At 36.1% G+C, this 23,151-nt stretch overlaps 1 protein-coding gene across 3 annotated transcripts in view; it reads right to left on the bottom strand.

Annotated features, from left to right (window-relative positions):
* LOC102225887 (collagen alpha-1(XVIII) chain-like) overlaps positions 1-23,151 on the bottom strand; it is a 60,563-nt gene that overhangs the window by 16,177 nt on the left and 21,235 nt on the right. For all 3 annotated transcript variants that reach the window (XM_023326686.1, XM_023326685.1, XM_023326684.1), the window contains exons 3-8: positions 12,806-13,053; positions 11,821-11,991; positions 10,056-10,187; positions 3,861-3,935; positions 2,627-2,719; positions 800-932 (exon numbers count right to left, since the gene is read on the bottom strand). In XM_023326686.1, coding sequence (XP_023182454.1) covers positions 800-932; positions 2,627-2,719; positions 3,861-3,935; positions 10,056-10,187; positions 11,821-11,991; positions 12,806-13,053 — 852 coding nt within the window. The remainder of the gene's footprint in view (positions 1-799; positions 933-2,626; positions 2,720-3,860; positions 3,936-10,055; positions 10,188-11,820; positions 11,992-12,805; positions 13,054-23,151) is intronic.

The following is a 23,151-nucleotide window of genomic DNA, read 5'->3' as shown; positions in this document are numbered from 1 at the left end:
CAGGTCAAGAGAAAAGAATACAGTGACGAGAGAGGTAAAGCGCCTCTTTAGCACCATCTGGTGGCCATCTTCTGAAATACAACAGGTGCTCAAGAGAATATCAGAAAATATTTAAAATTATAATACTCAATAATAAATACAAATAATACTATTATTACTATTAATAACATATCCATGTAAATGATCAATGAAATTATATTGATCAATAATAATATCAAAATATAAATGCATAAATATAAATTAAACATTTAAATATATTAATAAATATTAATACTTGTAATCAAATGTTATTACATATGCTACAACAATATTAGAAACATACAAATTAATTCATTTCTACAACAAAAAAATTATTTGATAACATACATGCATAAATTGGGAACTAAATTAATAATATTAACAATTCTGATAATAAACATAAATATTTATTATAATAAACATACAATAATAAATGTTTTCATTCAAATATAGATGAAAAGTTGAAACTTATTATAATGAAAACAATTGTAATTATAATCAAATATTAGTTCTGCATAGAAACCATGGAAACTTAGAAATGAATGCATATTTGCTAATTTAGTTTTAAACATGTATTTTAACTAACTTAATAATGAATGTCCAATAATAATACATAAAAATAAAATAATGCTAAAGATTAGTAATTACAATCAAATGTACTAGTACTGTATAAGAATAGGAAATATAACTTAAATACATTTTAACATATTTTAAAAAACTATAAAATTAAGTGCTGGTTAATAATCAAATTGCAATAATAATAATAATAATAATGTTTTACCTTTTACGGTGGTCATTTCCAACTCATGGCCAGATGACTCCGAATCATCTCCATCTTCATCATCGATTAGTGACGGTTCAGTGGGCGGAGCTTGGACTGGGGCGCCATATGTGGGATCCGGTGCTGGGAAAAGCTACAAACCAGAAATACAAGCTCACATATTAAAAAATACAACATTAAAATGTGTAAAAAATAAAAATAAAATAGAAATTATGGAGGACTGCCACTTCCTTCCTACATCAAACTCCATTGAGGTCATGCCTATATTATACATCCGCTCCAGATTTTACAGTTTAATTGTTTACTGGCTGCAACTGAATGTTTACAAAGCAAACCTGATCTGCTGCATAATTTTCCCATCAAAATGTTGACAGGAAAGCCAAAGAGCAAATTACAGCTTTGAGCAAAGATGCAGTTACTTGGCAAACATCAGTCCAAACATCGACAATATGGCTGCTTGTGAATTAGCAGGCAGTTAAAAAGATTAAAAACACATCATTCAAGATGTCTTTACAAAACGGAAACCACTTTTTAAGCTTTGATGAGGCAAATGACACCTAAACCTGAAGAACATCCATGTTTCAGATGTTGGATTTTAGTTTGATGTGAATATAATATGGTTTAAATGATGCTAAATCAGGAGTGTCAAACTCCTTTTTGTTTTGGGCCAAATAAAGATCATAAAAGCTCTTGAAGGGCAGAATGTATCGATAAAACCTTTTCACAAACTGTTAAAGTATGAATGAATTCTTAAAATGAAATATTATTGAGCATTGTTTCAGTGTGATACTTATCGTGAGTTTTTGCAATAAAAATCAAAGTGTTTGTGGTATAAATTTGGAAACATTTGCGCTTATGTATGACGGTAAATGTGATTTTTTTATTACTTGCTGATAATCTGACATGAATTAAAGCTAAAGCAGCTGTTTAGTACAAGTAAGAAAGTTTTATATAATTTTTGAGAAAAATCTGCAATAAACTCCCAATTATTAGAGCAAAAAGGGCGGGGATTTGTTGATTTGTGTGAATTTCCACGATAATTCTCAAGAAACTGGAGGGATTAACTGATATAATTTGGCAGTAAACAGATAAAAACTGCATTGATTTGATTGATAAAATATTTAAGCACACTTAGTGTTTAGTTAGAATCTAAAGTTGTGATTATTTTTAGCTTTATCTGCTCAACAATAAGCTCCTTTTAAAATTTATTTATTTAAAAACAAAGTCAGAAATCCAAAGCATAAAAAGGGTTTTGAACCTTATTAAGAGAAAAACAATTTCTATTTCTTTTTATGCCAAAATGTTTACCATTCGTGCTTTACGTGGCATTTACAGAACTATATTGAAAAAAGCAATAAATGTTGTGCAACACATAAAACTACATTTTGTATTTAACAAATTAACTGTCTTTTTATATCATAAACATTTGGGAGAAGCTTTCTTTTTCACAGTGACTTGGAATATAATTTGATATTTTACAGCTACGTTTTTCCTGGTGGCCACCGTCAGAACTGGGTGACAAAGAGATTTAATTTAACAAGACACACTTTCAGCTGCAGATACTGATCCTTTCATCCGGCCGGTAAAATAAATCCGACAGGTTTCCCTGTGGAGCTATTTCTGGACGTGTAATAATGTAGCTGACTTTCCCCCCTTGTCTGCCAACCCGGCACCCTGCGGTGTGTGTTTGAGAGCACTGAATTGGCAGACACCAGCATATATCAGGGCGTTCCAGTCTCCAACAGGCCTGCAAGGATAAGAGCTGTTTTCTTTGGTTTGGGTCCAGCACAGTGAAATGGCAAAAAGCCAGGAGAACAGCGAACGCACCATGGGGTATTCTCTCTCCTCCACAATCTTCTTAACTTCATCTCCTTCCTTTGAGTCATCATAATCTTCATCTCCGCTCCCAAAACCAGACGCCTGAAGCAAACATGAGAGCATTGGAGTCACAAGATAAACATTTAGGAGAACAGAGAAGATGGACGGAAAATAATCAGAGTTCAGGTGGGAGGACGAGAAAAGAAAATCAGTCTCTAAAAAAAAGATTTTTTTAAAGCATAATTCCAAGATTAAACGATTATATTTAGGAGAAAACACATTTTAGAGGCAGAAACATCAATCAAAATATAGATTTTTTGTCACAAAATGCTTCAAAAGAGCCAAGCCTTTGTAGGAGAGAGAGGAACGACCATATAAGGTTAGACTACCTGTGTAAAGAGAAAGCTGATCATCTTACTGGCCATGTCACAGCTGTGAAAAAGTTCTGCATTTTTGTCACATTTCAGAAAATGAACCTGATATTAGAACATTTAAACACTTGACCTGGGAAACACTTGAAATATCCAAAATAAATTAAGAAAACAGAGACAACAAATAAAATAAATGATGAAATCTTTGTAAACAGAAATATCTTTCAAAAAAAGGTTTAGGTGAGACCAAAGCACCATATGCATCATTTGGTTTTTGGTAAAAAAACAAAAAAAAAAACAAAAAGAGAGAGAGAGAGAAAAGAGAAAAAAAAATAAATCAAGCAAATGACAATTATTGAGTTTTTGTTAATTTATCAAGTGATTAATTGATTTATTGTGACAGGCCTACCTCATATATTAGATAGATTCATCACATAAGTAGGAAAATATTTCAAGCTTTTCTTTATTGTAAGTTTATTGCTCACAGAAAGTAATTAAAATCCGAAATTCTGAATAATTCTGAAAATTAAAATGTGACATAATTTAAATAACACATATGTACTGAATAAATGATTTTATGTTATGGCCATTCTGATAAACCAACTGAAAGAAAAATCCAACTGGAATCTAGATGTTTTTTTATGAGAAACCAAAAGAAATAAACTTTTTCTGCTACAGGTCCAGTTAGTTCTGCAAAGTCTTAATTTTTTTAAATCAATGAAAATATTTCTTTGCTTCTTGTTTTCATTCTTTCATATTCATAGAGTATACGGTAATACTCTACTCCCACCAGCAGAGGGCGGACTAACCATGGGTTTTGAGCAGTTTTCCGCTCCTACAGAGGGAAGCAGAGTTTTTAATTGCAGACTCACGTAAGGATCGTCCTCCTCACACTGGTCATCTGGAGCTGTGGGATCCGACTTCAGCACCAGCTGCTGGATGGAGCCCTGCAGACGGTGAAGAGCGATGAACATCAGTGCTTCATATATGCTTTTTATGGATGCTTAACTGTAATGTCGCTCTAATATTTATACTTGGAGACCCAAACCTTTCTCAAACTTTTTACATAAAGTCACATTAAACCACAAACTTCAAGGTAATAGACCACAATAAGTGCAGCTCAAGGAAATTTAAATCAAATGCAACACATTGTCACGTTGCCTCGTTTTGATTGACACTATTTATGGTTTGAGGTTTCCACCACCAGCTGGATTCTCACTGTGCAGGTGGAGGTAAACCTTTCATAACATTACAAAAACACAAACTCTTACCAGCTGTTTTTGTCTAGTTTCTATTGGAAATATCTTAGTTTGCTTGAAATAAGACAAAACTAAATTTTCAGCAAGAAATTGGAGCTTGTTTTAAGTCAATAGCTGCTTATTATTGATGAATCTCCCAGTGAAAATTGTACTTTTTCATTAATATCCAAACTTTTTTATTTTTTATTTTAATTATGTTTCTTATTTAATTACGAAAATTAGATTTTTTGACATTAGCGGAATATCGGAAAAGTTTTGCGCACATTTATAATGGAAACGCATTGCAGGATGGGCCAAGTCAAAGTCCAGACTTAAATCTCTCTGCTTGTGCACACAGATGTTCTCTAGGCAGCCTGACCGAGCTTCGGCTATTTTGCAAAGAAAAATAGGACAAAATAAAAGGTTTTATGATGTGTAAAGCCAGAAGAGAGAGACCGAAAAATACTGGCAGCTGTAAATGTGGTTCTTGCTTTGGTCAGCAATAAAATTAACCAACTTTTATTTTTGTACATTGATTTCATTCATAGATAAAGCTTTGGGGGAAATTTTAGACTTCAATTTGTGAGCCCTAAAGATATCCAGATGAGTCAAATGCTTGACATGTAGCTCTAAATCTTAGGTTATAGCGACATTATTTTTTATTTTCCTGTTTATTTACAGATTACTGCCTCAAAGGTGGTCAAAGCTGCTGGGATCACACAGGTGGGAATGAAGTCTAAAAAGTCTTCCCAAAGGAGATTCAGCCAATTTTGTTGACGTAAAGATAAAAAAACACCTGTTTTTAATGCAACAAGGCGCTGCCTGTGAAATCTCGATGTGGTAGAGAAGTGATAAACAGAAACGGATGGAACAAATAGAGAGAAAGAAGAGGAATGGGCGGATAAGAGCCGATGGAGCGAGCCAAATCACAGACATCTGTTTGTGCAGTAAACAACACATCTGAAACAAAGAATGTGCCACGTAATCCATTCTGCAGCTTTAAAATGAGAATTCACTCATTCACTCCATTGGTTTGCATGTTCAGCTAATTAATTAAATTAATCTAAACAATTATACACAGTTTGGGTCCAAGGATCCAAATGGGGCATGAGGTTGATTTATAAATCTTACATTAAATAATAATCTGTGTGGGTGAAAATATTTTCTTTCTGAAAAACAAGCAAACTTCATCCGCAATAGTTTCCAAAAGATACAATATCAATTTCCTTCTGAATATGCAGAATTCCCATTTCATAAATTATGATTTTTTTCCCATAATTTCCATAATTAGATGATTTTGTAACTGAGATAAAAGTACTGCAGTGGCATTAGTTCAGGAATTAGGAAGGTATTCTTTTGTTGGCTGATTTTTTTTCTCCTGTAAGCTGAAACCGAATCTTCAAATTGAAAGTTAACATCAGAACTGCGGCACAGCTAGCAGAAGCAGGAAGGTAAAAAAGCAGTAGATTAATATCCACTGCCTAAAAGGCTCATCGGATTGGTAATAATGCATTTTTTCCCTTAGAGGTGGACAACAATTACATTTAGCATCAACACTGCAGCACAGCTGTCTGCCACAGGAATCTAGAAAAGCAGAAATTTAGAAGTTCCCACTGGCAGTTACATTAAAAGTGAGGTATAGACTTATGTTTTGTTTACAAAACATGTATTCCTTAGAGGAGGAGGAAGTTAGAGGAGCAGTAAGCACTGTGCAGGTTTTTGTAGTTTAAACGGCCATTCGCAATTACTTCAAAACGTAGGCAAAGACTAACAGATGGTTGGATGAAGAAACAGGCGGGTGGACCGATGGATGGACATTTTTCATTTCCTTTACTGACATTTTAATACCTGGAAAACCCTTAAATAATACTGTGTATGTGTTCAGGCTGTGTCTTTATCTCTAGACCTAATGTGTCCGTAAGATCTTTACCTTATTATCAAAACGAAAAAACGTTTTACTTTTAGGAAGGAAGCTTTCAACAGTAGCGATGGGTTCATAAATTGATGGACACAGATGTAATCAAACTGGAAAGCTGGAATGAGACCATGTGTAAGACCAAGTTAAACTTTTATTGTTCTTTCTTCTTCCTGTGTGTTCATTCAAAGCCACAAGTGAGGATACGGCTGCAGAGAGCCACTGCTGAATCAGGCCTGTTATTGCTTTCTGAGAGATGATCTCTGACTGAGCTGCCAACTCAAACACTGAGCAGCTGAACAGACACTACTGCTCCTCCTCGTCTGAATGTAGCAGGGAAGAGGAGTGATGAAATACATGGGGCTTACTCTGAAGAGGTAGTAGAACCAATGAATCAGTTCTCTTGTCTTATAGCAACCATATTTAATCTTCATAACTGAGCATCTGCCTCTCATTGTATAGTTAGGGAACCGAAACGGTAAAATAGCAAAGGTATGACATGCAAATCACCCCTGAATGGAGGGAATCCAGCAGTTCATTCACCAAATGCAATGTAATTTATAGTTTTCATAAAAGCAAAGTTAATTGCAAACAGTATTTTACAGTTAGATGTACAAAATTATGAAGATGCTTTGGTTGTACAGCGGTCTGAATACTTTACATTCTTTCCCTCAAGGTTGGAGAAAAAAAAAGATAAAAATAGCACAATGATGGATGACAAAGAATGACGACGATACAGAGAAAAGTCACAGCATCCTACTTATAAAAAGTTAGACCCTGGGTTAAAAAATACTTTTAAAAAATATTTTAAGTTTTGAAAGTAGGAAATGAAACCCTGCATTCGATAAACTTTGGGTCTTTTCATACTTGATGGTGCGGTAGACTATCAGGACCAAAACTGCAACATTTATTAAATTTTCTCTTGCTGCGGTTTTCTTCCACACTGGACTGTGTCAAACAATCCAAACTAATTCAAACACCAATTCTCCTCCTCGCCTGTGAGGGCGCTGCACCAGGCACTTTTGCAGGAAATGACATAAAAACCTCTAAAGAAGACACTGAGCTCAACTTCCTTCTTCACAAAATATAAACAAAAATGGAGTAGCGTCAGATTTTAGCAGCTGTAGGATTCCTCTTTTTTTCTTTGGTAAAAGACCACAAGCCATTCCTCTCGCTAGCGCTAGCCACACATTTGTTTTAGTTGTGTTTACCCAGAATGCCATTGTTTGGCACTCATATTGAACTCAATTTGAACTTCACTTCAACCAAGCCAAGACTTAAGTTTGTAGGCAGACCAAAGTTCACTCTTGTGGTCCGCATCAGAGTTCGATCATTCTTACCTCCCCAAACGAACCGGACTTTCCAGACAAATGGACTGGAGTTTGATTGAAACAGATCAAACAATACAAAGTTTATTTGAAATAATCAATAGTATAGATTGAAATGATTCTAATTTATTGCCTGATGTCCCCAGAAAATAAAAGCAGAGTTGTATTTTTTAAGGATTTAAAGCGTTTAGAGAAAGATGGTGCTGGTTTAGATTTTAAAAATCCACATAAGTCAGTTTAAATTCCTCAACTGGAAATGAAAAACAACTGTTAGATGGATTGTTCCAAACCTAAATGGACTCCTGTCTGAAGCCAAACAAGGAGCCTTCAATAAAAACAAACTCCTTCCTTGGTTCTTTGAAAGCTTCTCAGATTTCTCCAATAACATATTAACCACGTAAAACATTTACGATAGGAAGCTTTTTCCTCCTCTTTCCACTAACAACTTATAGTTTTCCCATCATATGAACTTGCTTTAGTGAACTGCCAGGGAAGGTTTCCCATCTTTCATGTCAGTCCATTTTCTCCTGTTTATAAATTACAAATGTTCCAAATTCACTATGAAATTATGGTCGATGTTTATACAGGGCTGATATTTTAAATAATAAACCAGAGACAGGAAGGAAACAAGCTGACAGCTGTATGCACAATATGGATGGATGGACAAAAGAGGATCTGCAGGTTTCACCAAGTTTTAATGCCAACTTGAATGAAATTTAAGACAGGAAAGCTACAGTATATATGGGGGGTCAATCATAACTAGCAAAATTACAAAATTTCTGGGGTTTGTTTGTGGCTCTTAGCAGCGTCTTAAATATTAACCTTAAACACTAACCTTAAATATTTTTTAGCAGAGAATGCAGCTAGCTTCACATAATGAGCTAGTGGCAAAAACCAACTTTATCCAATCAACTGGAGATAAATTTATGCTAAAAGTGCTTGACAATCGCTAGCTCTCCTCCAGTAAAGCAACCGGCGACATTCATAAAAGTGAAATTTTCCGCTAGTAAATGTGCAAACGTGAGCTTGTAATGCGACACAAGAACGTTAAAAAATGTTCAACTTTATTGAACATATTTAGACTGTCGCGTCCCTTTTGTTGTGTTTCAACTGTAAGCTGTCGCTCTCTGTATGTTGAGTCAAACACCAATCAATCACAGACACAAAAAGCTAGCTAGCTAGCTAGAAAGGGTACAATAGCGGCTAATTAGCGATAGCCTCAACATTCGAGTCACAGAATGAAGATGGTGGAGCATGACTTTGGGCCATATCGAAAGTCTGACTGTTCTTAAAGGGCCGGTTATGACAGAATATATTGATAAAACCAATTAAATTGTCAAAATATCAATAAATAGCTGTTGATAAAAAAATTTGTGATTGTTTTTATATTTTTTTTGCAATCAAAATGACAGATTTTGTGGTGAAATGTTTGCAAGAAATCTTTACAATATTTGCGCTAATGTGACTTTTTATTATCTATGGTATCAATTACAGACTATAACTTGACATCAGGTAAGGCTGAGGCAACAGTCACTTAAACCCAAAGATTTTAACCAATTCTGAGAAAATTTGATCAAAATCAGAAAAAATATAGGGATCTGTTGATTTTGTGTGAATTTTGCAGATCTGTGAAAAACTGGAAGGACTGATTGATGTAATTTGGAGTTTAAAGGGCCACATAAAAAGCTACGGCGGGCCACATTTGGCCCGCGGACCTGGAGTTTGACACATGTGGATTAAAAGAAAGAAGGACGTAAGAATGGATGGACAGTTGGGGAAAAAAAAATGTTTTAAAATGTGTAAAAATGATCTAATCTTCAGAAGTTTTATTGGTGTTCATAATATAAACCTGAGATTTTGATGAGGATCCTGATAAAAGATCAAATCAGTTCTAGAAAAACCGCCAACTATAAACAAACAACTGATATTCAGTTCACCTCAAATGATTTCTCCCCACTATTATTAGACAAATAATGCATTTTGTCAGGAAATCCCTGGAACTTTTACTGTTTTATTGTCCGTTACAACAACACTGAGGGCTGATTGCACCTCCTGCACTTCTAATCAGCTAAACTCCAGAGTATTTTTAACAGCTACTGTGGGGGATTGGGCTTTCTATCCTAGCATATTTATCAGTGATTTGGTTCAATTCAATGTCTCAGAGAGACGCTCAGCCATATTTCAAACCTGTAAATCACAAACAGCTTGCCATTTATGAGCTCTCATCGGAGAAGACAGCACTCAGACACATGTGGTCTTTCATTCTGGGGTCTCTTGTGGTGGCCGTAAAGCTGCCAACAAAGATGACTGTGTTCACATCAGAAAATGCAACGGAGACAACCGCCCAAACATCACATCTGTCTGCATTCTGGGTCTGGATTCAGTCACCGCCGTGAACTCACTGATCCAAACGCACTGACATCAGGAATGAGGGGCGAAGCTAGCCGGAGTTGCAGCTGTCAAACACGTCTAAGAACAAACAGAGCAGGAGCTTCGTACGGGGCTCTCCGTTACTTAAAATGATGGATGGGAAGCAGCTTTACTTTGCACTCGTGTGCACATTTGCATGGTAAATAAAAGACTCACCACAAACCGAGGAAGACCCGTTCCACCGGCATTCCCCACGAAGATCCCAGAACTGGACTCGAAGGTCAGAGGTTGGGCGCTCCTCGTGAAGGCCACTTTGTGGTATTCCTCACAGTCCATGTAGAGACGGATCTAAAGGGACAGGACAACAGAAACGACAAGGAAAACTAGAAGCATTGAAAGACAAACTAAATGCTTACATACATTCAGTCAAAATATGACACAAAACAGCCATCAGACTGAAATGAATTTTGACTTTACCACACCAGATCCATTAGCAGGTTATTATTTCACTATAATGTATAAGCTGCTTGTTAAGCTGCTACCCCAGCGACCCTACCCCGGATAAGCAGAAGAAAATGGATGTAAGGATGGATGGATACATGGATATAATGTATAAAATGTTTTCTTCAATATTAAGGAGTTATTTGTTTAAAACGAGCTCCTACATCTTGCTGAAAAGTTGCTTATGAGTTAGTTTGGTCTTGTTTCAAATGTAATAATATATTTGCTCTAGAAATTAAACAAAAATACTTGGTAAGATTTTGTGTTTTTGCACAAGAAGACAGAAACAATCACAGAAGTACTGAGACAGGAATACTTTCTATAAAAGAAAATATCTTATGGAAGTCATAATTTGTAAATTAGGCACATCAGCTTCTACAGTAATTTTAAAAATTGTTTAACTTTTAAAATTGCGTGTGTAAGATGTGAACATAGAAAGTGTGTACTAGGAATCTGAAGAGCCACAATGCCTAAAAAATATATTCATCCCGCTAAAGTTTACACTTTTTATTGCTTTTATAAGTCAATCATGATCAACAAAATGTTTTTTTTTGTTTTACAAAAAAACTTTAATTTCAACTTATTTATACAAAATAATAATTAAATAAAAACATTTAAAATAAGATAAGCGACTGTTAGATTCACCATCTTTAACATAACTGACCTAATTCAACTGAGGTCCTACCAGTCAGTGAAAATAGTTTCAAAATAAGCGGAAAAAAACACTCCGCACAAATCAGAGAAATTATTATTGAAAAGTGCATGGATACAAAAAATCTCTAAAGTTTACTTTGTTAATTTGTTGTCATTTTATTGTTTATAATCGATTATTAAAAGCAGTAAAAAGGGTGAATACTTTTTGTAGGCATTGTAAATAAAAGCACAGCTGAACATTAGTCTGAACAAGTGTACTAGAAAAAGAGTTTCTTTTTCTCTGATATTTATTCATGAGAAACATAAGATTCAATGACTATTATTCTCACTGTGTTATTAAAAATTAAACCAGCTTGTGTTTTTTTGTTGGTTTCTAAGAAAAAACCCTCAAAGCCATTACCCAGAGTTTCACAGCTCAACAGAACAATGACTGTTTCAGTAAGAATACATTATATTTCTTGTGTCATAACAATAAAAAAAGCAGAACTTTCATCTCTGATAAAGTAATTTATTTATGAAAAATCTCAAAGTCTCATTATTCCTCAGAGCTAAAGCGAAGCACAGTTCAGATATGACGTTGGATTAGTCGGATTATTCAACTAAAATGAAACGCGTTCTATTACTCACTCTGGTTCTTCTCTAATTTCCTTTCAGTTTGTTTTAAGTCTGAAGACAACAATGTGGAAATTTTATGCTAAAAATATTGATATTCAGTCCAGGCATAAGAACTAAATACTACTTGATATACAGAAAACAGGACAAACTTTGAACATGTGAGTTTTTATCCTCAGTGTTGTTAAAAAGGACACAAATCCGTCCCGCTCACCTCTGCTCCTTGCACAGTCAGGGTAAACCTCGCCCACCGTCCTGTCAGCTCCCCCATTTTGAAAGAGGCGGCCTCCCTGGTTCCACCTCTGGTTTCTGGGTCAGTGTAGTACAATATGACGTTCTGGGCGCCGTCTTCCACCTCTGACAGGGCGACACCTAGCTGCACGGTCTTATCAATGCAACCAAAACAAAAAAAGGCATCAACCAGATGGTACTGATGGATCAATTATTGCAAACAGGAATCCTTGAAAAATAACAACTGCGTTTCCACAAACTATATAATTGTGCAAGTCGGAATTACAAAAATAAATCTACTTAATGGAAACATGGCAATTTATTAAAAAAAAGTTTTTTTTCACTAAGATGAGTTGTATTTCCTGCGATGCCATATTAGGAATGTTGTAGAAACATTTGCAGAAAAGGAGGAGTACATTTCTGCCAAAAAACTCTAAAATGTTGATATTAATAAAGAAACTTTGCAAATTTCTGAGTCTCAGAAGTAGAAAAGTTTTGACTTTTAGAAAATTGTGAAAATCTGCTAAAGCTTTTTTCTAGAAAATTTCAGAGATTAATCTTAAAATTCTGAGTGTTTTCTAGCATTGTTTTTTTACTTTTCAGGGTCAGAAATTTCTTGTTTTTTCTAGAAAATGTCTCAGGTTTATCTCAAAATTCAGTTTTTTGGTGGAAATGTACTCCTTTATATCTACGACCCTAAAACATTAATTTCACAAAATTGCGACGGAAACATTTTTTTGCATCCCAACCAGATCTTGTTAATGTTGGAAATGATGGAGAAGATGACAGGAAGTGGTAGGAGAATGTCTCAGCATGGTTTCTATTGACCTATCAGGTGAATTTAATTGAATCTTGTATTTAATGGAAACACCACTTCTGTTGATTTGAATTTTTTTCAACATTAGCAGAAGATCAACAAGGTTTTCTGCACATTTGTAATAGAAAAGCAGCGACAGATAACGTCTCACTTTTTGATATGCGTCTGTGATGGCGAAAAGCACACCGCCGCGACGCGTGGTTGGTTTCGCCGTCACCGTGATGGCGAAGTCGTGATGGAACGGATCAGGGATGAACGACTTTGTGAGGCGGCCCACGTTTGCACCCGGGCCGAAGCTGTAGGCCGGGTAGCCCTCGAATCCGGTGACAAAGGAGACAGAGGGGGGCAGGGGAACGCCGATCAGCTCCGTCAGATCCAACGAGCTTTGAGAACCCCGGTCTGCCACAAAACAAACAGAAGAGGTGGAAAGTGTGTAAGCGGAGGAGAAAAAGAAAGCATTTGTACTCCACTAGAGTTCAGAGGTCATCACCTTCAACCCAGAAGGAAACAAACTGGTCGACCAGAAAGCTACATGGAAACTGGCAGCTGCTACCTGGGAAAATGCTGAGAATGAAAGAGACTCCAGACAGCAGGAAGTGGAGTTTGTATTAGCAGTTTCTCATTACTGGGATTCACCCAGTGATACCATTCACTCCAGACTGGGAAACATGCATTCATGCATGCTTCAACGTAGAAGTGTAGCAGAAAACGACACAGTTTTCAGCGGGTCATTCAAAATTTAAAAGAACAAAATGTGATTATAAAAGAGGACAGATGTTTTTGGGTCGATGGTTCCATCTGTAAAGCCACACAGCCAAAAATTATAAGCAATTATTTGGGTTACTTTGTCTGTCATAAGAGAAAAAAATCAGGTTTTATTTATCAAGTCGTATTTTCACAATGATATCCAGTCATTCATAAATGTCAGTCTCAAACTAAACATTTAATTACTAAACTAAATAGTTATGCTAAATATTTAGCTTATAACTAAACAGTTATGCTAAATATTTAGCCTACTATCTAATTAGCAAGCTAAATATGACACTAAATATTAAGCTTCCCATTTAAACATTTAATTTGGAACAAAATATTTAGTTTTCTAATTAAATATTTAATTTGGTTAATTTACTGCGACGGAGTATTAGAATTACTGTACGCAAAAAAAAAAAGTTTAAAATAAAAGATGTACGAGCATAAGGTCGAAATAATACAAGAATAAAGTTGTCAAAATGGCGGGAAGCGAAGCAGCCAAGAGATCGCCAGCAGCACTGAAACTGCTTTTTTTCTTCGACATGAGTCAAGAATCTGTTGCTCTCCACATGTCTGGGAGATAGAGGCCTTATAACAACACCCAGAACATTTTTTTTTACTTTTAGTCACAAATTCAAAAACAACGCAGCACATCACTAACAGCGGAATAATAGTCAATTTCTGCATAAAATCTACAGGGTTTTGAAAGAAAACAAGTCCAGGATCGATGGTCAGTGGAGAGTTTTCCCCTATCCTAAAAAACAACTAAGTTGTTTTTTAGTTGAATTGTAAAGATAGATGTTATATTATATGTGACATATCTTTCATATAGCTTCATAGGAACTTAAAAGACCCTTTAAAATATATATTGAAAATAGCTTTAGCTCATCTGAATATGTAGGATCCTGCACTATAAGAAAACAATATTTTTTGGGATGAAAAACTATTTTCAGTTGAAAACTCTTGAAAAATAAAGTGTGACGTAAAGGAACAATAAATTAAGTCGGTACTTGTGATGCTAAATATTATTTTGTGAGTTTTCGGTACTTTTATGTCTAAGTTGTAGGTCACTACAACAGGTAAAAAGAAAAAAAGAAGTTCTACTAACTAACTTTTGTGCTTTTGTTGTCAAATATAGGAAAAAAACCTTTTAGAGTTTTTTTAGAGTTTGACAATGAATGTGTTACTCCAAGTTCTCCTTTCTTTCTATGGGTGCTAAATAATTGTTCCAGTTATTCTATGAATGATGAATAAACATTTTACCAGAGCGCTAACCTAGATGATTACTACGTCGCTTTGCTTGTTGGTAACCTGGCTGAAAGATTCGATAACAATACAACTTTTGGTTGAGCTACAAAAACGTAAAAAGCAAAGTTTGGCAAACGAGAAAGCAAAAAAAAAAAAAAACTGAATTCTGTCAACTATGAAGGTAACAGAGAAAGCAGGAGCCAATCATAGCTTACAGCTCATTTTTCACTCATCACTGATTTAATCCTTGTTTGGCATAAGTACTGCAGCTGGATATTTGACTCAAACACGACATATTTAAGTACATTTCCCTCCCACAGTTACTGGATCACACCAGAACATGCTCTCTAATCTCTCAGTCTGATCCAAACTTTTCCACTTCCATCTTCAGCACTTCTGACATTTGACATCATCAACATCACCCTATAAACTCCAACCAGTAGACCAAGAAGAGGTTTCCGTCTGTTCAATGCCATTTCATCACCTTCTCCGAAATTAACTGCTACATATTATTTTTTCTCCTCATGAGTGTTTAAACAGGAGCTGCCGTTTTACTTTTAAACAAGCAGACAGGAATCTTCAATCACCTGGTTCTCCTTATAAGGAAGCCCATCTGAAACAATGGCCTGTTCTTCTGCATGTTATGCATTCTGGGCACCTGGAAAGCATTAGCCTGCATCACTGCACACATGCTGTGCAGTGGCAGCTCCTGCAAATGAGACTCACCGCATGGCGTGTGCCTGTCTGTGTGTAAAGTGCGTTATGAGGAGAAAAACATTGAAAAAGTGGTAAAGAGGCAGAAGGTAACATCACCAAGACTTTAACTTGAACTCTAAACGGATAAGTGTCTGTAGAGTTTAATCGGACTGTAATTTAAACTGTTCTGCTTTAAAAACGCAGCTTTTTGGGGGGGAATTTATTGAACAGTTTTTAGAAAACAAACTGCAAGAGGCAACTTTTGTTGCAATTATAGCAGCAAGTATTTTGAGATATCAATTTAACATTTGCTGTTCTGAAGTTTCAGTCTCAGAGTAAAATATAAGTGTCTCTGAGAAACAGTTAAGTCTCGTCACAGATTCTCAAATGAATTTTGTCTGGGCTAATTAAAAAAATTAACGGTATTCGATCTGAATTTTTCGTTACAACACCAGAGGATTCAGGTCATGGGGGGAGGGGATAGAAAGAAATCTGACTTTTTCAAAATGTTCTTGTATTGTCCCTCAAAATATTATTTTTTTTAACCTTTCCCCCCTCTAATTTTAGACACTTAAAAATTAAGGGTAAGATGTTATCCCAAGAACTATTAAATATTTATTTTTTGCAAATATAAGCATCTTAAAAGCCCTTGGAAGCTGAATGGCATTAAGAAGATTATTCTGCTGATACGGTAAAATTTATTTAAGCTCAAGCTGAAGTAGGAAATATTTTCCAGGTCCTCTTTGACCCACATCGGATTCCAAACACAAAATCCTGGAATCAGAAACTGGTGACTGGCTTCCTGGCAGCTTTGCTTCTTGGACACGAACTTTGCTCAATATTCTTCGCAGCCAAAGTGTGTCAGCTAGAATTCCCACTGCTCGGCTCGTCACTTCGAGCTCCGGCTCCTCGGTGTGACTTCACCGCAGATGTTGCTCCTCTGGGTCGGACACGTCGCCTTGGAAACGGGGGCCGCTACCTCTGCGTTCGGCGAAGTTCTCACGACGCAGCAAGGGTCCGTCCCGTTTTATGTTTAACTAATGACATGTCAGCAAGTTGTAATCAAGGAATTTGGTGTTCTGGGATTTTATCCTCATCAAACTCAGGGCGTTGTCGCTGAAAAATAATCAGGCTTGGATGAATTTGTGCACCACCTGCACTGGAACACAACAAAAGAGGGTTACAGTAAAAAGCTCTCATGAAAGAGTTTGCTTTCATGGGATTAAGGCTGAAAAATCACTGAATGACTAAACTAGAATGATAAGGTGAACTCCCTTTTCCTGGGAAAAAAGGCTACTTGTTTGACCACCACTCATTTTCTAATCATTTGACTACTAAATATGTCTATCATACAGGGTTTAGCAATAAATCAAAAACAACATATACTGCGGTAGAAACATATATCAATATCAACGTCCCATAGATCTCTGATCCAGAAAAAAAGCCAAAGTCAAACTCTCACAGCCAGCTAAGCAAAGTCGGTAGAATCAACTAACTTACTCACTCTTTGGTTACCTAGCAATGACTCCCTCACTCACTCTTTGGTTACCTAGCAACATCTTGCGCAGCAGCAGTTTCAGGTTTGACCACTATGTTTTGTAACTGCTTAAAAATAAACAGCGGGGAGAAAAAAGGAGAAAATGAGAAAATCAAACAGGAAGGGTCACATCGCTAGTTTGGCAGTATTCGAGACATCTAAAATAAAAAACTAATCAATTATTATTGATTTCAACAGACATGAAATGCTCACGTTGCGATACGTTTTTCAGCCATATTGCCTCTACAGCATTGTGAATAAATCTTGAGCAATCCATCCTGAGCAAGGGGCAAAATATCTGTCACAAAGACAATTTGTTCAGGTAAATTCAATAAATTTCTAAATTAAAACAGTTTGACAGACAGAAATGAGTATTTTATCTGATTTAGTGGAAGCCCTACCAACAAGATGACTTATATTAGCTTAAGCGTTTAAGCATCTGTAGCTGCTGCATCGCTCAGGCTACATTTGAGGAGTTTGATGATTTTGTTGCGGGAATTTTTCTATTAATTAAACAAACCGATACTCAAACTAAAACCTTTTTAAATTAACTGTAACTGAAGAGTGCCAATGAAGTTTCATGAAGTGTTTGATGCATCAAAGTATGGGACATGTGTATAAGGTTGAAAGCAAATAGGAAAACAATAATAGAGAACAACAAAACATGACTGGAGTGATGACAAAGTTGAGTTTCTTTGTTTCACTGCTGTAGCTTAAAGAATATGTGATCCACCACAAAAACATTAAATCTTACTAATATTTTTTGGTCTCACTTACTTGAGAGAGCAAGTAAGTGACCAAGTTGGTGTTATAAGTTAACACCAACTTTCAAGTAACTTCAGCAAGAAAAAGGAGCTGATTTTGGGTCAATAATTGGAAGCTTATTTCACTTACAACATGGGGAAAATGTCTTGTTATAAATTAAATAATATGCCATTTCCATTAATATTAAGGAATTATTGACTCCCATGTCTTGCTGAAAAGTTGGAAGTTAGTTTTGTCTTATTTCAAGTGCACTAAGATGTTTAAACTAGACCAAAAACACTTGGTAAAAATTGGTGTTTTTGCAGTGAATTGTTGTTACTGTGACTAATGTGTCCTTTTGAGGTTATACATCAGATTAGAGGTTGGGCTAAAACATCAACATTTTTACAAAAAAAAAGTATTTTTGTTTGTGCACATGAATACCGAAGGACGAAATTTTCTCAAACATTTTTCTCAAGTGTCTTTCAGCTCGGTATATCAATGAAACGGATCACCGTTTGACTGGTAGAGGACAGAATATGCTGACAGTAACGAATGGGGGAAGTTGTAGACAAACTGCTAAGACCACACAGCGAGGGTATTTAAATTGTAAATGTATATTTGCATGAGTGGGACCTCATTCAGCACAAAGCTGCTGTGTTTGAACTGAGCTTAGGTGCCAAGCCTGGAAGAGTCCAAAGGAAAGGACAGGAAAAAACCCATCAGACATGATGAAGTCATCTGGATCTGGCTGGTGCCATCAACTAAAATACTTCAATGCTTTTTGTGAGCACTCAGAAGAAACCTGAAGCTTTTTATACACTGCCTTCATATTCTAAAAAAAATTACAAAAAGTATGCTACATGACAAATTCTCTTAATTTTCAGAATCATGCAATGAACTGCATTTCTGTTCAATTAATCTAGACTCAATGCAAATTTTCACCATAAAAACTGACACACTAACATTAGGGATAAGCTAAATTCAGGTTCGTCTCAAACGATTTGCCAGTCAAGCACTTGTCAGGGCAACACTCTTGTGTACACAGAAACAGAAACACATGCAGAAATTGGGTTCAAGCCAGCCTGCTACCAGATTTGCTGAATTCAATGCAGCTTTTTGGAAAGGTTTTTTATCTAAAACAGATAGCTTGTGGTCTATATTGCCTCTATTTACTGATCCCAGAGGGGAAGAAGATTACATGGTGTTGCAAGCACCTTGCTGCTGCAAGCGAACCACATGAGCCACACATGAGGACGAGGTTTGCTGTGGGAAAATGTCTCCTACTGTTTCCAATCTTGGTTGCCATAAATACAGTAAAAAACAAAAACCAAGGATTCACATCATCATCTGTCAGCTCATCCGTCTACTCCTCTGCATTACAGTCTATCTGTTGAACCATCATGGTAATGTTCTTTCAAAATATTCCTGCATAGGCCATAAGAGGAAGAGTTACAAAGGAGTCCTTCATATGCTAGAAGATGCAAACAGAGGTGAGGAGCTGCATGGGGTAGTTGCTCCATGCAGCTTTAAAATTCAGAAGCTGCATAAGAGGAGTCTGTTCTCCACCTGCGTAAGGCATGAAAATGTTATCATGGTTAGGAAGTTGGCTCAATGTAAAAAGGTGGCGGGATTCTTAGAAGCGAGTTAACTGTGAGCCTCTTAAACACGTCGTCCTCCATCTTTATTGGCAGCAGTACAACCTCACACTGAAAAAAATTAGAAAACCTTTTAATTTTTGTACATTTTTAAAATAAAATCAGCAAATTTCAAAGTCAATAACCCCCTAACTACTCCTTCCAAATCAAAACGTTTTACTTCCACCATGTCTAGGTAATTTAAAATAATCATATTTTATTTCTACTTTGCTTTAAGTTGTTCAGAGTTTCATTTAGTTTCACTGAAGTATAAGATAGAGAAAGCTATTTAAATTGCCAAGAGAAAATTTATATAGTTATTACAGGGGTACAAATATTGGTGGAGCACACAATTGAAAGTAAAATTTATTTCTTAGCATATTTTTCTGCTCACTGAATAAATGTAGTGGAAGTTTTTTTATGCTATTTATTTTTATTTGACCAGAGTGATGCTGCTGTATGTTCTAGAAAGAAATGTCTTTTATTCCTTGAAGTTCCAACAGAGCTTTAAATCTGCCAAATCTCAGCTTGATTTGTGAGTGTCAGGAAATCAGCTGAAATACTGACAAAACCACAAAGTAGAAGCAGCTTTTTCAGCATTTGGTTGTCAACAAGTTGTAAGATCTTTTACGCAAACATAAATAAATCAGGTAATGCACCATTAATTATGTTGAAATGTGAAATAAACGTCTCCACTTCTTTGACAAAGCCAGAATTTTTGCTCGAACGGCATTTACTACAAAAACAGTAGGCGATTAGAAACCTTTATTTTGTCCCTTTCCTTTGAAAATTTTGGTCACCACACAATTGTTGTATTTATTGACAGAATGGTTTCACAAAGGCACTCAATGCAGCTGCAAATCATGAGTCATAACAAAGTTAAATAATAACCAACTCCAGAACGACAGAAAATCCTGTCTGCATTAAAGTGCCTCAAAGCGCGACATCTCCACCAATCACATCCAAACTTGGCATGAGGGATTTCTTACATCTCTACTCTGTGATAAATTACATTCCTGGCCTTTCTGCAGCACTGACAAAGTAAAAGTGGACTTCACATCCTCTGTTAACCCCTGCTAATGGCTTTGGTCACAAACAGCAAAAACTAAAAAAACCCTCCAGCATTGAAAGATTGTTCTGGAATGTGTTGTTAATGCTCAATACTGGAAAGTAAATAAATAAAACTTGAAGCAATTACGCTTAGCATGAAGGGAAATGAATCCCAAGAGTTGAATGTTTTCAGGGAAATTCCAGAGGAATGAAAATACTACTTTTTGTTTTTACCCTGAAATTAAACCCAACCCAACTAGACCTACATGGCAACAGTCTAATGGTAACACAGGAACTTGCAGACCTGTTAGCTATTAGCTATCAGCCTGGCCTTGTAACAAAAAGAAAGTCCAGTTTGGAGTTTAATACAAATCATGAAGAAGAGAAAGAAAATGTGGAAGGAGATACTTTGGTTAAATGAGACAAATTTCAAACTTTATGGTCTGTATACAAAATGCTATGTAGGGATGAAAACCAACATTTTGAACAAACCACTGCTCTGGTGAAACATGGAAGTGACAGCATCATGCTCTGGGAATGTTTACAGCTGAGAATCCTTCAACAACCAAACATTGTCCCTCTCCTGCAATTAACTTGTTTTTCATGAACATATAAAAAGTATTCCTAGTTTTTCTCTCTTTATTGTGACACATTTTTGCATAAAAAACTAAAACAACAGGAATCCTATTCCTTTAGTCACAATTATACACTATTTTGTGTTTCTTAATTGCCAAGCAATCCAGATAAATCACAAAAATATTGTAGCATAAAGAAACATAAAACAGTTAAGAGTCTAAATGCAAACAGCTGAAACATCCGAACCCCCAGTGGATCCATTTCTGATCAAAATGTAATGTTCTACTCCCAGCAAAATGATGTAATGCATAACATCTAATTACTCTTCATGCCAGCCACAGTGTCAAAACCTCCCAACAGCCGATGTGAAGAGATGGTACTCATTACTGCAGAGGTTTCGTGCCGTGGTTGTAATTCTGTTTGGCCGTGATAAGAACTTTCCACCACTTCTACAACAACAGGCAGAATAGTTGCCAAATTAGTGACTTCATAATTGCACAATTGAGCCATATATATGTTTTTGCTTCTTCTTTATGCATCAAGAAATGACTGCGACATAGGAGTGGACTGCAGAGCCGAGTTGTAAGATTTGGTGTGAAAGTACAAAATGTTCCCACCAAACCATCCAGTTCCACTTGGCAGATTATTTCCTCTTGCTACAAGTTATAAGTGAAACCTATGATTTAAGTCAATTATAGGTTTTTATTTTGTGTTGAGTTCCTTTCCAATAGTCATCAAAGAGGTATATGAAAGATGCGACAGGTTACAATATAGTGGTGCAGAGCGATCTTTGGAGAAAATGACGTTATATTTCTGTGAATTAAGACTGAAACTGATAGTGGAGGTGCATAAACTACCCCTACACATAGAAAAAGTTCAGCAGATTCTAAACATCCAATTGTAGATTTGATATCTGTGGTGGAAGAATTGTGGAGGGGAAAATATTTTTTAAACCCTGAACACATGATATGTTTTTGTCTTAAAATTTATAGATACTTTTCTGCCTACAAATGTGAAATATCTGGACTCAGAACTCTGGAATTTAAAATTGGGAAAAGTACAAGAAGTTCATAATCAAAGCTTGCTAATCACCAGCTGAGACAGTATCTTATGCAGTTTGGTCGAACGGCTGCCACATGACTAATCACACCTTTCACTAAACACAATTTATGCTAACTTTCATTTGCTTTGTCAGAACAATCCTGCTTGTAGATCTTTGTTGAATTCCACCACTATGGTAACCTCTAGAGCAACACTTCATAAAAATGAAGCCATCTTTAACAGGCATCTCCTTGAGATCCTCTAAGACTGGCCTGCACACACAATGAGAGCTTTATGTGTTATAGGTAAAGTGATGTCTGAAATAGGGTGAAGGGGGCTGGGTGGTGAGTTCAGGGTATTCTTGTATTTCATCCAACTTTCACTTCAGAGGCAGAGTCTACAGTTTCTCAGTGAGACCGATCTGCTTCTTCTGTGTTGGTGGCCTTAGACATTACCTTTAATAAATGATGATGTAGACAGTGGGAACATGTTTGTGTAAATGTGAACTTTGATTAATTTATTATGTGAAAATAATCAAGCTTATCTTTCAGGTACAACACTAGAACACTGAAAATCTTAAATGTGATGTAATTTGACTGCTGATGAAGAAACTTGTTCTCGCAAATTACAGGTTGTCTCCCAAGTGGATTTTATGGAATTGCCTCTTTAGAAAAACAAAATATTTTAAAGGTGATTTATTATGCTTTCCTGAAGAGGTCAGGTTAGGTCTGCGGGCTATACCAAACATTTTTATTACATTTTATGCACAAAATCATTCGTAGATAACGTGATTTCAGCCTGCTCAGTTCTATGTCAGAATAAGCTGCTTCAAGGCCTCTGTCACTTTAAATCCTAAGCTGCTGCTTGCCACATCCCCCAACTCAACCCTTACACTCGCACATGAAAATGGTGCCGCAATTATACAATTGTACATCTTTGAAAAGCAGAAGTGGAGCCTCCTGCACAACCAACAAGAATGCAGCAAGCGGTTTCTGGAATCTAAATCAACAACAAAACATTTGTCTTTTCCAGCAGCCATTGGACAGTACGTACAGTGGTAAAACCAGCTGACTAAACATGCCGCAGCTCAGCTGGGGTTGCTAGGCGATAGGCTGGGCTTCACTGGTGTTGCTAGGTAACGGGAAGTGCCTGCTGATTTGCTAAGATACATTCCGGAGGTTTTTGAAACAGGTTATTTTACAGACACAGAAAAGATCA

This window comes from Xiphophorus maculatus, chromosome 21 (assembly GCF_002775205.1).
Source record: "Xiphophorus maculatus strain JP 163 A chromosome 21, X_maculatus-5.0-male, whole genome shotgun sequence".
Taxonomy (NCBI): Eukaryota; Metazoa; Chordata; class Actinopteri; order Cyprinodontiformes; family Poeciliidae; genus Xiphophorus; species Xiphophorus maculatus.
Note: the sequence above shows the minus strand (reverse complement) of the source record. Positions and strands in the feature narration are given on the sequence as shown.